Genomic DNA, 17,450 nt, shown 5'->3' with positions numbered 1-17,450 from the left:
TTTCAACTCTTGCTTTTTATCCAAAGAAAAAAAAGAAAAAAAGAAGGAAAAAAGAAAAAGAAAAGAAAGATATTTATTAAAATATGAGATTTGTTTTTTGCAGGAAACTTTTGTACACAAATAATTGGCTGTATAAATCAAGATCAGTTGTTTTCTCAAGCAGGGTATGCATATACTAGCAATTCTTTTCATTTGTTTCATTGGAAGAGTGCATGTGCTACATGTGTCAGCACACTTTGCAATGCCTGTATAAGCTGTTTTGCTATCAGTTATCAGATTATAGGAACACAGAGAGGTGGTAAGAAAGAAATGGAATCACTTTCATATAATTACCATTCAAGTACTGGTTGCTAGGGGGTTTAGTTAGAAAAATATGACAAATTCAGTATGACAGATGCCTTAAACTAGGAAGATGGTTTTAGTATATGTGATAGTGTTGAATTTTCACTTTAATACTGATGCTAAAGCGATTAAATGAGAGTGACTGAGGCAGGGGATTCATGGCAACTAGTTTATTATGACAGGCAGATCATAGTGAAACATTCTCAGATGCTGATGGTGAGGATAGTTATCTATTAGAGGGGAGTGAAGCATTGGAGATTGATGAAGATGAACTAGTGGCAGCTAGGAAAGCTCTTACTGAGGCCTGTGCCAGACAAGAAGCTATTGAGAAAGAGAGAGATCGATTACTGGAAGAGTTGGTCCAATCTGAGGCTAAACAGAAAGAATATGTGGCTACCTTGATGCATGACAAGGAACTGGCCATTGCCGAACTTCAGGCAGTGAAATCCCTTTTCCATCAGAAGCTGCAGGAGACCGTAGAAGAGAAGTCCACCTTGGAGTCTAAGTTGGTTCTTGCCAAGCAAGATGCTGTTGAACTTGCTGTACAAGTAGAAAAGTTAGCAGAGATTGCCATTCATCAGGCCACTGCTCACATTCTGGAAGATGCGCAACTCAGGGTTTCAGCAGCTGAGACTTCTGCTGCTCAAGCTGTTTATCAGATTGAAGATCAAATAAGGAATACTGCTGAACGTACCATATTGGCCGTAGTGGAACAATCTAAAATTGCTATAGATAAAGCTTTGGTTGTAGCAGAAAGAGCTGGTGACTACGCAACAAAATCTGTTGCAGCATTTACTGATGCTACAAGTCCAGCTGATGAGATTGCTGCAATTCAATCACAGAATATTGAATTACAAAATGCCACAAATAACTTAGAGTCTCAATTATTGCTTACAAGAAGTGAGATTGATAAGTTGAAATTGGAGCTGGAACAAGCCCATGCAAAAGCAAATGCATCTGAACTCCAAGCTAATGCTGCAGCGAAAGCATTGCTTGAATTTCAGGAGTCAATGAAGGTGCAAAATCTTCAGCAGCAGGAAGAAATGAAAAGATTGCTGGAGAAAGTGAAGAAAGATGCTGCAGAAAAAAAGAAGGCTGCTTCCAAGGCTTTTAAGCTTGAGCTGGAGAGCATTAAGGCTGCCATTGAAGCTGCTAAAGAAACAGCACATTCAAAAGATGAGGCCTACTCCAGAAGATGTGAAGCGCTACACAGATCATTAAGGGCATCTGAAGCTGCTTTGGCGATGTGGAGACAGAGAGCAGAAATGGCAGAGTCTCTTCTATTGAAGGAAAAACCATTTTCTGAAGGGGATGAAGATGCCATTTTTGTGGTTAATGGTGGAAGGATTGATCTTTTGACTGATGATGATTCACAGAAATTGAAACTACTGAGTGATGGTCCTCGTAGAGAATTACCTGAATGGATGGCAAGGAGGATCCGGACCATATGTCCCAAGTTTCCTCCCAGAAAGGTTGATGCATCTGAAGCCTTGAAGTCCAAGTTTATATCTTTAGACTTGCCCAAACCAGATGAAGTCTGGTCCATTGCTACAGAAAAACCAAAGGAAGGGGATACACTTATTGAGCATGTAATTGAAAAGGAAATAATAGAGAAGAAAAGGAAGGCTTTAGAACGTGCTCTTCACCGAAAGACTATGCAAAGGCAGCAGACTCCAGAGGACACACAATTAGGTTGGTTTATTGCTTCATAAAAAGGTCATTGCGTCATTTCCTCGAAAAGCATGTTTCTAACATAGGACCTCTATTGTGCTTGTATAATTTGACATGGTCTTCATACAGAACCAGGAACTGGAACAGGTCGTGAGATTGTGGTTAGTAAATTCACTTTTACCAATTACTTTCATTGTTTAATACATTGTGTGTATTGAATCTAAGGGGTTCAATTCACAAAGTTTTAAGTTGGAAAGCATTGATATTTTTAAGTGTATAGGCTGAAGCATTTATATGTGCCTAGGAATGAACTTCTTACATTTTATTTTATAGAATATGAATTAGTTTTCCCGTCAAAAGAATAAAATGGAGCTGGATTTGCATAGTTTTCTTGCATCATCTAAGATTAGTTGTTTTACTCATGTAGTGAATCATTCTGTGATTTATGAAATAATTTAGTTAATTTCTTTTTCTTTTTATTTCCTTTTTTCCCCTCATTTTTTTAACTATCAAAAATGGTTATGGTTCCATCTTCTATCATGGCTCCATTTTAGCAGTAAAAACTATTGTTTGATGTCTTTATGGAAAACAAATGGAATCATGTCATTCGAGCAGTATGAATCAGTCTTTGCTATAACTAAATCTTCTACTCACAATGGTGTGTTCAATATTCTTTTGATGCCATAAATCTTTAATATAATGACAATGATAACAGTGTTTTGTGTCTACACTAATGACTATATGGCATGGATTTCACTTTATGGGTGTGCTACCTTTATTAGTAAAGTAGTTTCTTGTCATGTGTTACATATAAATGGATTCGGAAAGTTGTATTCAGAAAATGTTTGATTGTTTTCTGATGAATAAAAAATTAGTAAAACCATTAGAAACATGTTACAGTGCTTTAGGAAGTTATCCCAATGGAGAATTTGTTCATTATGAAGGTTGCATTCAAAAAATTGGGGCTGGTAGGAATATGAATGAGGAGAATCTTGCAAGATGTTTAACTCGTTTGTGCAGTCACTGCTGTAGCATTGTACTTATTGTAACACTTCAATGAGAATTTGTTAGAGGACCATAGAAATTTTTGTTTCTTCACTCCAACCATTCTTGATCTGCAATGGAAGTTTTGCAAGACAGGAACAGGCAAATTCTCTACTTGACTCAGAATTTTAATACAGCTTCTGTACACTTCTGATTTAGATTCTATCCCCACTTCAGAATCTTGCTTCTGCTATTATATATAAACCTTGTTGCTTCTTGTACAATCTTCCATTTCTATCATCTTTTTGTGATTATTTTGGTCTCTGTCTTTGTTGTATTACTTTGCTATGTATGAATATGGATATCCTCTCTTCAATAAGCATGATCAACTAATAGGGTTATCTTTGATTTTTGCAATGGAATATTTGCTCTAAGGAAACAAAATATCCATTATGAACAGATATTAATGTATTGCTGAAGATTTTACATCAATTTAGTTTTAAATCCATGGCTCTTTAAGTTTCAAGGTTTCAATTGGGAAAGCTGGAGGAGGCAGTGGTACCTGGAGTTAGCACCTAAAGCTGCTGACTTATCCCAATGTGGGATAACAGCAGTGTGGTTACCACCACCAACTGAATCTGTTGCTCCCCAAGGTTTGTTATCTGAATTTCTGGTTTATCCACATGTCTTCTTCTCTAGACATCTTTTTAACTGTGTGCAGCTTAAGGACACTAAGATTCTTAATAAAGAAGGTTCCTTTTATGGATTCTCTAGAACTATGCCAGGGCAATGCTATTCAACTTATCTAATGTCATTTTGGTGGGTACTATATGCTCATAGTCATTCTGAGTGTCTAGAATAACAATATTCATGTTATGATTATTCTTGTTATTACTAAACTAAAGTGATGTGCATTTAGCCTTGTTATGAACATTAGTACCAAGGTTGACATATTGTGGATCCAACCTGCTTCTATTGCTTACATAAGACATTGACTGATAGTACTGTAATGCTCCACAGGTTATATGCCATCTGATCTGTACAACTTGAACTCAGCTTATGGTACTATGGAAGAGCTCAAGCATTGTATTGATGAGATGCATTCTCAAGATCTTCTTGTATGTTCTTTATCTTCAATTTGACATGATTAGTTTTAGGCATTAAAGGAACTTCTGCACCAATCAGTCTTCGCCATGCACTCATGGTTTTCCCCTCAGTATCATTCATTTTACATCTTTGAGATTTAATTGAGTTGCATGATTGTGTAGGAACTTAATTTCAGAGAGAGAACTCCATCATCCCATCATTACTAGTTTTTACTTGTTTTCTGTTATGGAAAATCTTAAGTGTTAGACAGTAGTCAAATGCATCTTGAGTGACTCGTGGAAAAGGGCATTAAATAAAATTAACTCTTCAGCTTGATGAACTATTCGAATTGTGGCAGAGTCATGTTGACACCTGCATCTCTTTGTTGGAAGTTGGAAATGTGATACTTGTTAATTGCTTATTTCTTTTTAGTTCTAATGACACTAATTTTCTTCATCTTGACAGTATCAAATTTATATGTAACATGTCAACATTATCTATACTCCAATTATATGACCTACCGCCTATGCATTTTCATTGAAGAAGGGTTTTTGCTTCCTTCTTTTATTTTTTAAGTCTTATTATTTTAGTTTTTCTCTTTCCTAATGTCATCTTTTGTATTTTGTCCTTACATATTCGTTGTAGTCCTCAAAAATCCAACAAATGATTAATGTTATAGCTTTTATTGTTTGTTTGATTGACACTAACAAGATTTTTTCCTTTGTATCATTTGTATGATCTATACCATACTTGCTTATGCTATCTATTGGAGTTTATAAATGTGTTGAATTCATATACAGGCCTTGGGAGATGTTGTATTAAATCACCGATGTGCGCATAAACAGGTAACCTGGTCTTTTGAAAGCGTAATCATGTCTAAAACACCCCTTAGTTGGGCACGTGCAATGTTTTTCAAATGTTGAAAATTGGGATCAGTATTGCTTTACTTCCACCACTTGGTTAGGTTTTACATGTTAATTTAATTGTTTGATTGGATTTAACTTTAGGTCCATTTTGGTTTCATTTAGCAAAACTGTAATGGTTGGAATAAGTTCTTTGTTGAGGCTTTTGGTTTAAAGTTTGGTATGATGCCCTAATAGATAGCTAAAAACACATAAGAAAGAAATTTGTCAAAATTATGTAGTAGTGGCTACTATAAATTCTTAGCTTCCAAGTTGTTTGCTTTAATATGATTATTTGACAAATTTCATAGGAGTGGCTACTATAAAAATTCTTAGCTTCCAAGTTGTTTGCTTTAATACAATTACTCAGCAATCGAGTGGCACTTTAGGAAGAAATGAATTGAGGAGATAGTTATAGAAATAGCAAACGATCTTTTTGTCCCCAACACAAGGAATTTGTATTACATGCCATTTGGGATAGTTTTTTGTTTTTGGCTTTAGCTTTTTTTTCGCTGTAACTAAAAGCTAAAGCCAAAGCCAAAACCAAAGTTGTAATTTTTTAAAATAATATTCACATGATAAAAGTTTCTTTAAACATGAAATAGCTCCTACAAAGCCAAATTGAGCTTGTAGTAGAAGCAACATTTTTGTAGCTTCCATATTAAGCTTTTTTTTTAATCCATAAGATCTTTTAACAAAATCGTCCAAACAAGTACAAAAGCTTTAGTTGATCTTAAAAAGGTTTGAGAGCTTTTGCTTCTTAGCAGCCAATCAAAACAAGGCATTAAGCCTATGTTGACTTGATACACATTGTTTACCAAATGTTTAAGCTTTTGGGTCAAATTATTAGTTTAACATTGTATTAGACTTTTGGTTTAGGGGGATGTCATAAGTTCAAACCTCACCAATGTTCATCCTCCCGATTTTTTAAGTCTGCGTGTAACACTAGTGAAGCTAGTATAGGGTCAAAGAGGGCCCTTTTGCCCCAACACCCCAACGCCCCTCGCCTTCCACCCTCCACCCTAGTTTTACTTATTATAAGAAAGAACATCTATAAAAATTTTCAAAAAAATTATTGAGTTCTTTGAATAAAAATTGTGACTGATATTTTTTAAATCTTTGAAAATTTTCTTCTTATTCTATTATTTTAAATTATTGAAATTAACAAACTTATATTTATAGTTTTTGTTGTTGAAATTAATGAACTTAATTTTTAAATAAAAATTTTAACTAATATTTTTGAAGCTCTTTGAATTTTTTTTTTTAGTTTGTTTAATTACTAACAATGATAAGAGTTATAATTTTTATTATTTAAATTGATGGATTTTTTAATAAAAAAATTTATTGTTGATTTATCTTTTGGAATTACTGAAATTATAAGACTTATGTTTCTAATTTTATTATGACATGATTTTTGATAAAACTTAAAATTCATTTTATTTATTATTTATTTATTTTTTCTTATTTTTAATTTATATATGACATAGATAACTTATATAAATTATCTATGTAGATAGCAATTTGCTTATCGTTTTCACCAATATCTTGACATAATAATTATATCATAGATAATGTATGTACTTAATATGTTTAAGTTTTCATAACCATATTAAAATGGTTGACTAATTGATGATGAGATCTTAATTTGAAAATTTATAAAATATGATAATTGTTTAAATTTTGTATAATTTTTAATTTAAATTTTTTGTTTAATTAAATATCATTGTTCAAGTTGTCCCTTTTGGATTTAGTTTTTAGCTCCACCACTAAAGTGCATCTTTAGTACCTAATAGTTTTAGATTTTAGGTCACATTGACAGCTTAATACGTAAGAAGTTCTCTACTTTTCTTCTTTATCATTATTGCATATTTTGGACATTTGGGAGACCTATTTCTGTGAAGTCAACTGGCTATTATCCATGTCTCAATCATATTATATCATTTAAAGTTACATAATCATAGCATGTTATATATATACAGTTTGTTGTCTATAAATCATGATGTCGTTTTTTTTTTCTTTGAAAAGCACTGAACTGAAGAAAAGTGTGAAAATTTGTGGAAATCTGGTATAATTTTGAATGATGATTTGTAGGATATTAGGGAAAGATTGAGGCCCCAATTGTAGGTAATTTGTGTAATTTTAATTTTTTCCATGTTTGTATTTTTTCTTTTTTTTTGTTTGCTCTCTGTGTATTTGTTAAATAGGGATCCGTTTATGTAAAAAATATAGTTTTGAATGAATTTTAAAAGGATTCTCAGTTTCTACATGGTATTAGAGCGGTGTTTTGCTTTAAAACCCTAATTAGTCCATGGATGCCCAAAACGGAAACAACCATGAGTCCAGTCAGTCGGTAACCCATGAAAGAGTGTCGGAAATACACTCCTCAATGGGCCCTGTCGGTGCATTCGATAACTCCCCACTCCATCTTACCATTGAAAAATTGAACGGTAAGAATTATAGAGAGTGGGCGCAAGCAATCAAGCTCGTTATTGACGGAAAGGGAAAGTTAAGGCTTCTTACCGGCGAGACTCGGCGACCACCTCCGACTGATGTAGCAGCATCCCAGAAATGGCGGTCCGAAAACTCCTTTATCACCTCATACTTGATTAACTCCATGAAGCCAGCCATTGGCAAGACTTACACGTTCCTTCCGACGACAAAAGATGTGTGGGATGCGATATGGGAAACGTATTCCGATGCCGAGAATGCTTCCCAAATCTTTGAAATCAAGACGCGGCTTTGGCAGATGAAGCAAGGAGATCGGGAAGTCACGGAATACTACACCGAGATGCTGGGTTTGTGGCAAGATCTCGATCTCAACTGCGAAGAGGAGTGGGAGTGCACGGGTGATAGCGTGCGCTTCAAGAAGAAGATGGAGAACGAGAGGGTCTTCGAAGTTCCTAGCGGGGCTAAACCGCGAGCTTGACGATGTCAGGAGTAGGGTTCTCAGTCGCCGACCGTTGCCATCCATCCGAGAGGTCTTCTTTGAGGTGCGGTGAGAGGAAAACAGAAGGAGAGTGATGCTGGATCTCTCATTTGGGCCTGAGGCTTCAACCCTTTTAACCTGTGGGCCTCATGGGCCTCATGCTACTGTTGGACGTGGGCCTCTTGCTAGATCTAGTGGGCCTCATGCTGCTGGATCTAGTGGGCCAAGCCCAAGACAGTCCAAGAGGACTTATTGTGAGCATTGTAAGAAGTTGAGCCACACTAAAGACATTTGCTGGACTTTACATGGCAAGCCCACAGATTGGAAGCCCAGACAGCCCAATAAAGCCCATAATCATCAGGCCTCCACCGAAACCCAAGCAGACAAAACACCCATAGAAATTTGTCAGTCAACTTCTAGTGTGGGGTTTAATTCCGACTAGCTTGCAAAATTATATGAGTTTTTTTCTAATTTCCAAGCCTTTGGTCAGTCTTCTACCACTTTATCCTCTGGTTCTTTGGCCCAAAAAGGTACCTTTCTGACAGCACTTAGCACCATGTCTCAGATTACTCCTTGGATTATTGACTCTGGTGCATCTGATCATATGACTGATGCTCATAATTTATTTTCTACATACTCTCCTTGTGCCGGTAATTTAAAAGTAAAAATTGCAGATGGTACTTTATCACCATTTGCTAGCAAAGGGAGTATTCGTATTTCTGAGTCTATTACTCTCAATCCTGTCCTACATGTACCTAATTTATCTTGCAATTTGTTGTTTATTAGCCAGTTAACCAAAAAGTCTAATTGCTAAGCTAAATTCCTACCATCTCATTGTATTTTTCAGGACCTATCATTGGGGAAGACGATTGGCAGTGCTAAGGAACGTGAGGGTCTATATTATTTCGACGAAACTGATTTGCTTGGACAGTGTCCTCCTATTGTTTGTAATTCTGCATCTTATCCTAAGGACAGTGAACTTTTGTTATGGCACAAAAGGATGGGTCATCCTAGTTTTCAGTACTTAAAACATTTATTCCCTTCACTATGTTCAAATAAAACTTTATTGGATTTTCAGTGTGAAGTGTGTGAACTTGCCAAACATCATCGAGCGTCTTTTCCTAAATCTAAGTATAAACCATCCATACCATTTACTCTAATTCATAGTGATCTATGGGGACCCTCACGTACCCCTAATAGGACCCATAAAAAATGGTTTATTACTTTTATTGATGATCATACTCGCCTGTGTTGGGTATATTTGTTGACTGATAAAACCGAGGTTCGATCAGTCTTCATGAACTTTCACTCTATGATACAAACTCAGTTTCACACCAAAATTCAAATTCTTCGTATTGATAATGGTACTAAGTTTTTCAATCACTCCTTGAGCACTTATCTTCAAGAAAATGGTATTATACATCAAAGTTCTTGCGTTGACACCCCTCAGCAAAACGGGGTTGCAGAACGGAAAAATAGACATATTCTTGAAGTTGCTTGTGCTTTGCTGTTTACATCTCACATGTCCTCACAATTTTAAGGTGACTCCATTTTGACAGTCACGTATCTTATTAATCGAATGCCTAGTCGGGTCCTATCTTTTGTCACACCCTTCCAGAAATTCCAAGAGTTTTTTCCTCATTCTAGACTCGATGCACATCTTCCACTTCGTGTCTTTGGGTCCATTGTGTTTGTCCACACTCACGGACCTAAGCGGAACAAATTTGATCCCAGAGTGCTTAAATGTGTCTTTTTTGGCTACTCTTCTGCACAAAAGGGCTACAAATGCTATGACCCAATTTCACAGAAGCTATATGTTAGCCTAGATGTCACATTTTTTTAGCATACTCTCTACTACTCGCTTCAGGGGGAGTCCATGAGTGAAACTAGACCACCCTTAACCTTTGACTATCTCGATGTTGCTGTGTTTGAATCCACTCCGTGCCTTATATCCAAGGAGGAAAATGTCGCGATATTTCGGCGATATATCGCCGAAATATTGTGTATCGGACCATCTCGACACAATATATGTTAGAGATATATCGGTTCCACGATATTTTATCAATTTATCGTGATTTATTGGCAGTTTATCATTTTATCTTCAATATATCGCGATATTTTGGACGGTCAAATGAGGATCAATGCGGTCAAACTTTTAAAAATGCCTCAGGACCGTCGCGGGGGCTCGAACCCCAGCCAAAAGGTTTGGCTGGCAGCAAGCCAACCGCTGGGGCAAGTTTGCCCCTTGATATATAATGTGCATCAAGTATATATAAAGTCAAATTCATCATATAAACATAATTTAAAAAAAATGTTTTAAAGAACAAATTAATTATAATTATTTTATAATTAAATAAATTTTTTTCATCTATTTGAATACCAATAATATAAAAATTATTGTGATAATTTTCTTCATAGTGTTTTTAATATTATTAATATATTAATTAAGTATTAAAAATTATATATATATCATCATTTATTTTATATCATTTAATACAATTAAATTAAATGAATTATAATTTAAATATTAAATATATTTTAAAATTAGACATATTATAATCAAATATTATTATGAATAATATTTGATATAATTTAATAATAAATATATACTTATGAAATTTATAGTTTTTTTTTTTATTAACACATATAATATTATTGTCAAATATGATATATCATAATATACATATATCAAATTATTTAATAAAATAATTTAAAAATATCATTATACTTCTAATTACATTTTTATGAAGTTTTTCTTATATTTTTATAAATTTTGATTAATTTTAGGTTTATCGATATTTTTTTCCAAAATATCCGCCAATATATCTCCGATATATCCGTAAAATCGAAGTACCGATATATCCGTGATTACCGATATTTTCATCCTTGCTTATATCTACCCCTTCGCCTAATACAGAAGGACACTTAAACTCAGGGGGAGATACGGAATTACAGACAAATAAGGAAACATTTGTTTACTCAAGGAGGCTAAAATCGAAGTTCAATGAGACACTCAACTCCGAAGCACTAAAAGAGTCAGAACCGGTGATAGTTCCAACCCCTCGGGAGTATGGCTCCAATTCTGATCAGGTAACAGATGACTTACCCATTGCTCTTAGGAAACAACCTCGTTCATGTACTCTTCATCATATCTCGAAATTTGTGTCTGATAATGCTCTTTCTTCAAAGTGTCGTGCTTTTACAACTAACCTTGATAGAATCCAGATTCCTAAAAACATTCAAGAAGCTTTGGAGATGCCAGAATGGAAAGAGGCAGTGATGGAAGAAATAAGGGCATTGGAAAAAAATGAGACTTGGGAAGTGATGAATTTGCCAAGAGGGAAGAAACCAGTGGGTAGTAAATGGGTATTCACAATGAAATAGAAGGCGGATGACACAGTAGAACGATACAAAGCCCGCCTGGTTGCAAAGGGGTTCACTCAGACCTATGGCATCAACTATATCGAGACATTTGCACCAGTAGCAAAACTGAACACTATACGAGTTCTTTTATCCTTGGTAGCAAACCTCGATTGGCCACTCCATCAGTTTGATATCAAGAATGCCTTTCTGAATGGTGAACTGAAAGAAGAAGTGTTTATGATGCTACCACCAGGGTTCTGTAAGGAAGAAAAAGAAACCAGGGTATGCAAATTGAAGAAATCTCTTTATGGTCTCAAGCAATCACCCAGAGCATGGTTTGATAGATTTGCAAAAGTGATTAAGAACCAAGGATACCAATAGGGACAGTCGGATCATACTATGTTCTTCAAACAGTCCAACGATAGAAGGATGACCATTCTAATCGTGTATGTCGATGACATCATTCTCACTGGAGATGACACAGGAGAAGTGGAAAGGTTGAAGAAGGTCTTAGCCACATAATTTGAGGTAAAAGATCTGGGTCAAATGCAGTATTTCCTAGGAATGGAGGTCGTCAGATCAAGGAAGGGAATTAGTATTTCCCAAAGAAAGTATGTACTTGACTTGTTGACTGAGACTGGCATGCTGGGATGCAAGCTAAGCAATACCCCTATCAAGGCAAGAAACAGGATGGAAAGCGACGGAAAACCCGTGGATAGAGGGAGATATCAACGACTAGTAGCTAGACTGATCTACCTTTCTCACACTAGACCTGACATTGCTTTCGCCGTAAGCGTGGTTAGCCAATACATGCATTCACCAAAGGAAAGTCACTTGGAAGCAGTGTATAAGATTCTCAGATACCTAAAGGGTTCTCCAAGGAGAGGACTATTCTTTAAGAAGAGTGATAGTAAGAAGGTAGAGATCTATACAGATGCAGATTGGGCGGGATCAGCAAATGATAGAAGGTCTACTACAGGCTACTGTACCTATGTCTGGGGGAATTTAGTAACATGGAGAAGTAAGAAGTAGAGTGTAGTAGCCAAAAGCAGTGTCGAAGCTGAATTCAGAGCAGTTGCACAAGGTATGTGTGAAAGACTATGGTTGCAGAAACTGTTGAAAGAACTACGCATTACAATAGAGTTCCCCATTAAACTCTATTGTGACAACAAAGCTGCCATTAGTATTTCTCATAATCTTGTTCAGCACGACAAGACCAAACATATAGAAGTAGACAGACACTTTATAAAGGAAAAAATTGAGAAAGGGATTATTTGCATGACTTATATCCCTACAAGGGAACAATTGGCCGATATTTTCACCAAGGGGTTACAGAAATCAAGCTTTGAAGATTTTATTTGCAAGTTGGACATATTAATATCTATGATCCAACTTGAGGGAGAGTGTGGAAATCCAGTATAATTTTGAATGATGATTTGTAGGATATTAGGGAAAGATTGAGGCCCTAATTGTGGGTAATTTGTGTAATTTTAATTTTTTCCATGTTTGTATTTTTTCCTTTTTTTGTTTGCTCTTTGTGTATTTGTTAAATAGGGATTCGTTTGTGTAGAAAATATAGTTTTGAATGAATTTTAAAAGGATTCTCAATTTCTACAAAATTATTATTTCTCTAGTTATTTTTCCTAGACTGCTTGCATGATCCCTGCACAGTTGTAGCCAGGTTTCATATTTTGAAATGTGGATCTCATGGTAGATAAAATGCCTATGCGAGATGCACTTCATAATGAGTGCGATTCTGGTACCTCAAATGAATTATCTAGGATTTTTTTTGAGCAAGGGAATGATTTCGTGTATGCACCTTGTTAGGCAATTGAACTCTAATTTGAATCATACTAGATCAGTTTTGGACTTTGTTGCTGATTAGGGTGAAGGCTGAGATGTATTGCTGAGGGTGCAATGCTGCTTCTTTTTGGTTGTTCTGTTTTTCTCTCTTCATCTTAAAATTTGCTTTGTATACTTTGCTCATACTTAGGTTACACACATTTCAATTTATTTATCTTATCAAAAAGCATGGATTTGACATTCTCACTGATCTCAGAGTCCAAATGGTGTCTGGAACATTTTTGGTGGCAAACTTGCATGGGGACCTGAAGCAATTGTTTGTGATGATCCGAATTTCCACGGACGTGGAAATCCTTCAAGTGGTATGGAAGTTTAATATACAGAAAAGTAATGTGGTTCAATGCGAATCTTGTTATCTCAAAATGAACCTTCCAATCCCCACCCTAGGCAGGGACCATAGGACCATTTCCTTAAACTACTTGTGTTTCCCTCTAGTATGTATTTAAAGAGATTTGGTATGGCACTTGTTATCTCTAAATAGACCTCTGATCCAAAATACTCATATCTCTAATTAGAATTTTTGAGGGAAAAAAAAAAAAAAACTTAGGCCATGTTTGGTTCTTGGAAAGTACTAAGGAAAGAAAAAAAATGTTAAAGAAAATGGTTTTCTCATGTTTGGTTTCACCATGGAAAATATAAAAGAAAATCAAATATAATTAAAATTAGCTAGAAATTTAAACATTTGAAAATTATTTAATCTTTATATAATGAAGGAAAATAAGTTAAATGAATTTGAAGAAACATATAAAAATAATTCGTTGATTTTGAATGTAGTTTTTATTTTCCTTTGCCTTTTCTTTTCTTCCACTTTTCCTCTCTATTTTCTTTGCCTCAAATTTTCCGGGAACCAAACATAGCCTTAGGTCCAATTCATCAAAATTCTTCTTCATTTCAACTCTCTCTAAGAGATCAATACAATACAACCAGTTTGTGAAAATTGGAAAAAAGAAAAAAAAAATCTCAAGCTACAAAAATTGCAGCTAACATAGTAATTCTTGAATAATTAAGATATGGATCTGTTGGCTTGAAATAACTTGCACTGTTTTGTCACCTCATAGAGTTATAGGTGTATACTGGTTACTTTAAGTACGACAAAATGGTATGACTGCTGAAAAACCATTCCATCCCATAAAGTAGTCCTGTTCATGTACTTTTTATTTGTAACATTTGGTTCAAAGTAAAAAATGATATATATGTATGTATTTTACTTTTTTCTTCTTGTTGATTTTTACTCTTGCTCTAAAATTTGCATGTTTTCCTTTAGACTTAGAAATCAAAATTTTCTTCTAGTCATGATTTCCCTAGGCTCTTTTTATATCTATCATAGCTTTCTAAGTCTTTGTCTAAAGACATGTTGCACTCTAAGCACTCTCTAGTTGTAACTTTGCATTTCTTTTTGTATATTATGCGCAACAATTTGCTAGCATCCAGAAAACCATCTAAACTTTTCCATTATATTATGTCATTTTGTGAAGGAGATGACAAAATATTTACCTTCCATGGGATCTGAGGACATGATTGCATGGAAGCTGCTAACCAAGCAAATAGGTAACACTGACCTCTTATCCGATTTTAATTCTGTGTAGGTGATATATTCCATGCAGCACCAAATATTGATCATTCACAGGATTTTGTACGGAGAGATATAAAGGAGTGGTTAAACTGGCTCCGAAATGATATTGGTTTTGATGGGTGGCGCCTTGACTTTGTGAGGTGAAGGTGTTCTTTCTATTTGCTTTTCCCTTTCAATTATTCCTTTACCTGTTACTAGTAAACTTAATTTTCTTTCCTTCCATTTTGAATTCTAAAGGAGTTAAGAATATCCCAAAGGAACAGAAATCTGCTTCTGTCTGGATTGGAGTGACCTCCTTCATCCTGGTGGTACTGCAATATATGGTTTAGAGGATAGGATCGTATTTCCTGATTTAAGGATATTTAGTAATCAAAGCATATTCCTTGATAAGGAGTGGGCTAAGTGCAAGCATTTAATCCTTCAACTCCTTCAGGATCCAATTTATATAAATAAATCTGCAGTATGCTGTTGTGGCTTTTGGGGTGAAGCTATGGGATCAAGGCACTGGAGCTGCTCAACCTCTAAATGCCATGCTACAAATTTTTTATATATGTTTGTATTTATTGACACAAATGCTGTTTGAGTAGGTTTTTGAAGTTCTTTATACCCTTCCATTTTTGTATTGGAAGGTTTTGGATGTGCATCCATATCAAACAAAATTCCCATATCCATATATATATATATATATATATACTCTGAGGGCTCAAGAGACAATTTTAATAAATGGATGATAGTAAATTTAGAGGTATTGGAAAGGGAAAATTGTTTTTTATAGATAAATTTTTGTCCCCATTAGGATTTGAACCTCAAACCTCCCACAAACCTTTCCCAACACTTTACCACTTGTGCCAGTCCTCAAGGGCTAGAGGTATCTGAAAGGGAAATATGAAAGAGTCAAAGCACATTAAAAGCAAAATTACACATTTATAAAAGATCTCTTTATCAAACTAGTGGATTTGGTGTATAATTGATCTCATAACTTAGATGTATAAGATGTCCAACTGGAGGCTGACTTAAGGCATCAAAGTAGGTGCATTACTTTTTGGACCTAGCTAAGCCTTTTTATGTCTTCCCACTTTCAAAATGCCTATTTCTGTTTGTTCATGGCAGGAAATTAACAGTTGCTTGTTTGTTTCTCACAGAGGCTTCTCAGGTACATATGTGAAAGAATATATAGAAGTTTCAAATCCTGCATTTGCTATTGGAGAATATTGGGATAGTTTGGCTTATGAAGGCGGTGATTTGTGTTACAACCAAGGTGACCACTTATGGCATGTGGTTCTATAAGTAACCTACAATTCCATCTTTTTTGAACGCCTAGACGGTGAAATCAAACTCTAATTCTTGCTCCATGTACATTTTTTTATCCTTCTCACTTAACAATAAAGTATCCACAACTACCCCTTCAAATTTCTATGTTGCTAGTTCAGCTTTGGAAAATATGTTTCTAAATTTTTAGCAATGAGAAAAAATAATAAAAATTTTGAAAATAACTAATTTATGTGTGACACGAAATATGGGATGAAAAATAATAAGTTCTATCTATTAGATTGACCATACACACAGTTTATATAAGAGATTACAAGATAAGAAATAGGAAACAAGAGACATAATAAGAAAATAACTTATTCCTAAATCAGAAAACTATCTAACTGAATCCCTCAATTTAAGGGATTTTAAAATAATTCTCCTATTCTATTTACAACTCAATTACAGCCTATTTACAGCTCGACACTCTCCCTCAAGCTGAGGAATAGATGTCTTCCATTCCTAGCTTGAATACAAGATCGTGAAACATTGAACTGTTCAACCCTTTTGTTAGGATATCAACTAATTGATGTTCTGATGGAATATAGGACATACACACTACTCCTTCCTCCAATTTTTCTTTGATGAAATGCCTATCAATCTCAATAAGTTTTGTCCTATCATGTTGTATAGGGTTATGAGCAATATTGATAGCTAACATGTTGTTACAATAGAGCTTCATAGAACCATCCCACTTGATTCTCATATCATCTAGAATAATCTTCAGCCAAAGTAGTTCACACAACCCTTGAGCAATGGCCCTAAACTTTGATTCTACAGACAACCTTGCTACCACATTCTGCTTTTTACTTCTCCATGTTACCAGATTACCCCGAAGAAAAGTACAATACCCTGTAGTTGATCTTCGATTCACTAGGGAACTTGCATAGTCAGTGTCGGTGTATGCTTTTAGAGCAAGAGTATTGTTCTTCTTGAACAAAATTCCTTTCCCGGGGTTGCCTTTTAAGTAATGCAGCACCCTGTAAACAGATTGAAGATGAGGTTCTCTTGGATCATGCATGAATTGACTGATCACGCTCACCGAGTAGGCAATGTCTGGCCGAGTGTGAGCAAGGTATATGAGCCTACCAACTAGCCTCTAGTACATTCTTTTATCCACCACTGATTCTTCTTTAGCTTCTCCCAACTTGTGGTTTGGATCCATTGGGGTAGAGACTGGTTTACACCTAATCTTTCTTGTTTTTGCCAATAAATCAGTCACATACTTTTATTGAGAGATGAAGATCCCTTGTGTGGAATATGCCACCTCAATATCGAGGAAGTACTTCAATTTCCCTAGTTCTTTTATCTCAAACTCTGTTGCTAATCTTTGTTTCACTTCATGCTTTTCTCTCTCATCATTTCCAGTCACTATAATGTCGTCAACATAGACTAGAAGAGCAGTTACTCCCCCTGTAGCTGAGTGCTTAAT

General features: G+C 35.2%; 1 protein-coding gene across 3 annotated transcripts in view; it reads left to right on the top strand.

The window, feature by feature from the left end:
- Positions 1–17,450, top strand: part of LOC117929569 — a 48,335-nt gene that overhangs the window by 1,170 nt on the left and 29,715 nt on the right. For all 3 annotated transcript variants that reach the window (XM_034849884.1, XM_034849883.1, XM_034849885.1), the window contains exons 3-11: positions 104–164; positions 525–2,034; positions 2,143–2,174; positions 3,518–3,650; positions 4,018–4,115; positions 4,884–4,928; positions 13,334–13,439; positions 14,724–14,850; positions 15,853–15,968. In XM_034849884.1, coding sequence (XP_034705775.1) covers positions 104–164; positions 525–2,034; positions 2,143–2,174; positions 3,518–3,650; positions 4,018–4,115; positions 4,884–4,928; positions 13,334–13,439; positions 14,724–14,850; positions 15,853–15,968 — 2,228 coding nt within the window. The remainder of the gene's footprint in view (positions 1–103; positions 165–524; positions 2,035–2,142; positions 2,175–3,517; positions 3,651–4,017; positions 4,116–4,883; positions 4,929–13,333; positions 13,440–14,723; positions 14,851–15,852; positions 15,969–17,450) is intronic.

This window comes from Vitis riparia, chromosome 14, assembly GCF_004353265.1.
Source record: "Vitis riparia cultivar Riparia Gloire de Montpellier isolate 1030 chromosome 14, EGFV_Vit.rip_1.0, whole genome shotgun sequence".
NCBI classification, from domain to species: Eukaryota; Viridiplantae; Streptophyta; class Magnoliopsida; order Vitales; family Vitaceae; genus Vitis; species Vitis riparia.
This window is presented reverse-complemented; position numbering and strand designations above follow the sequence as displayed.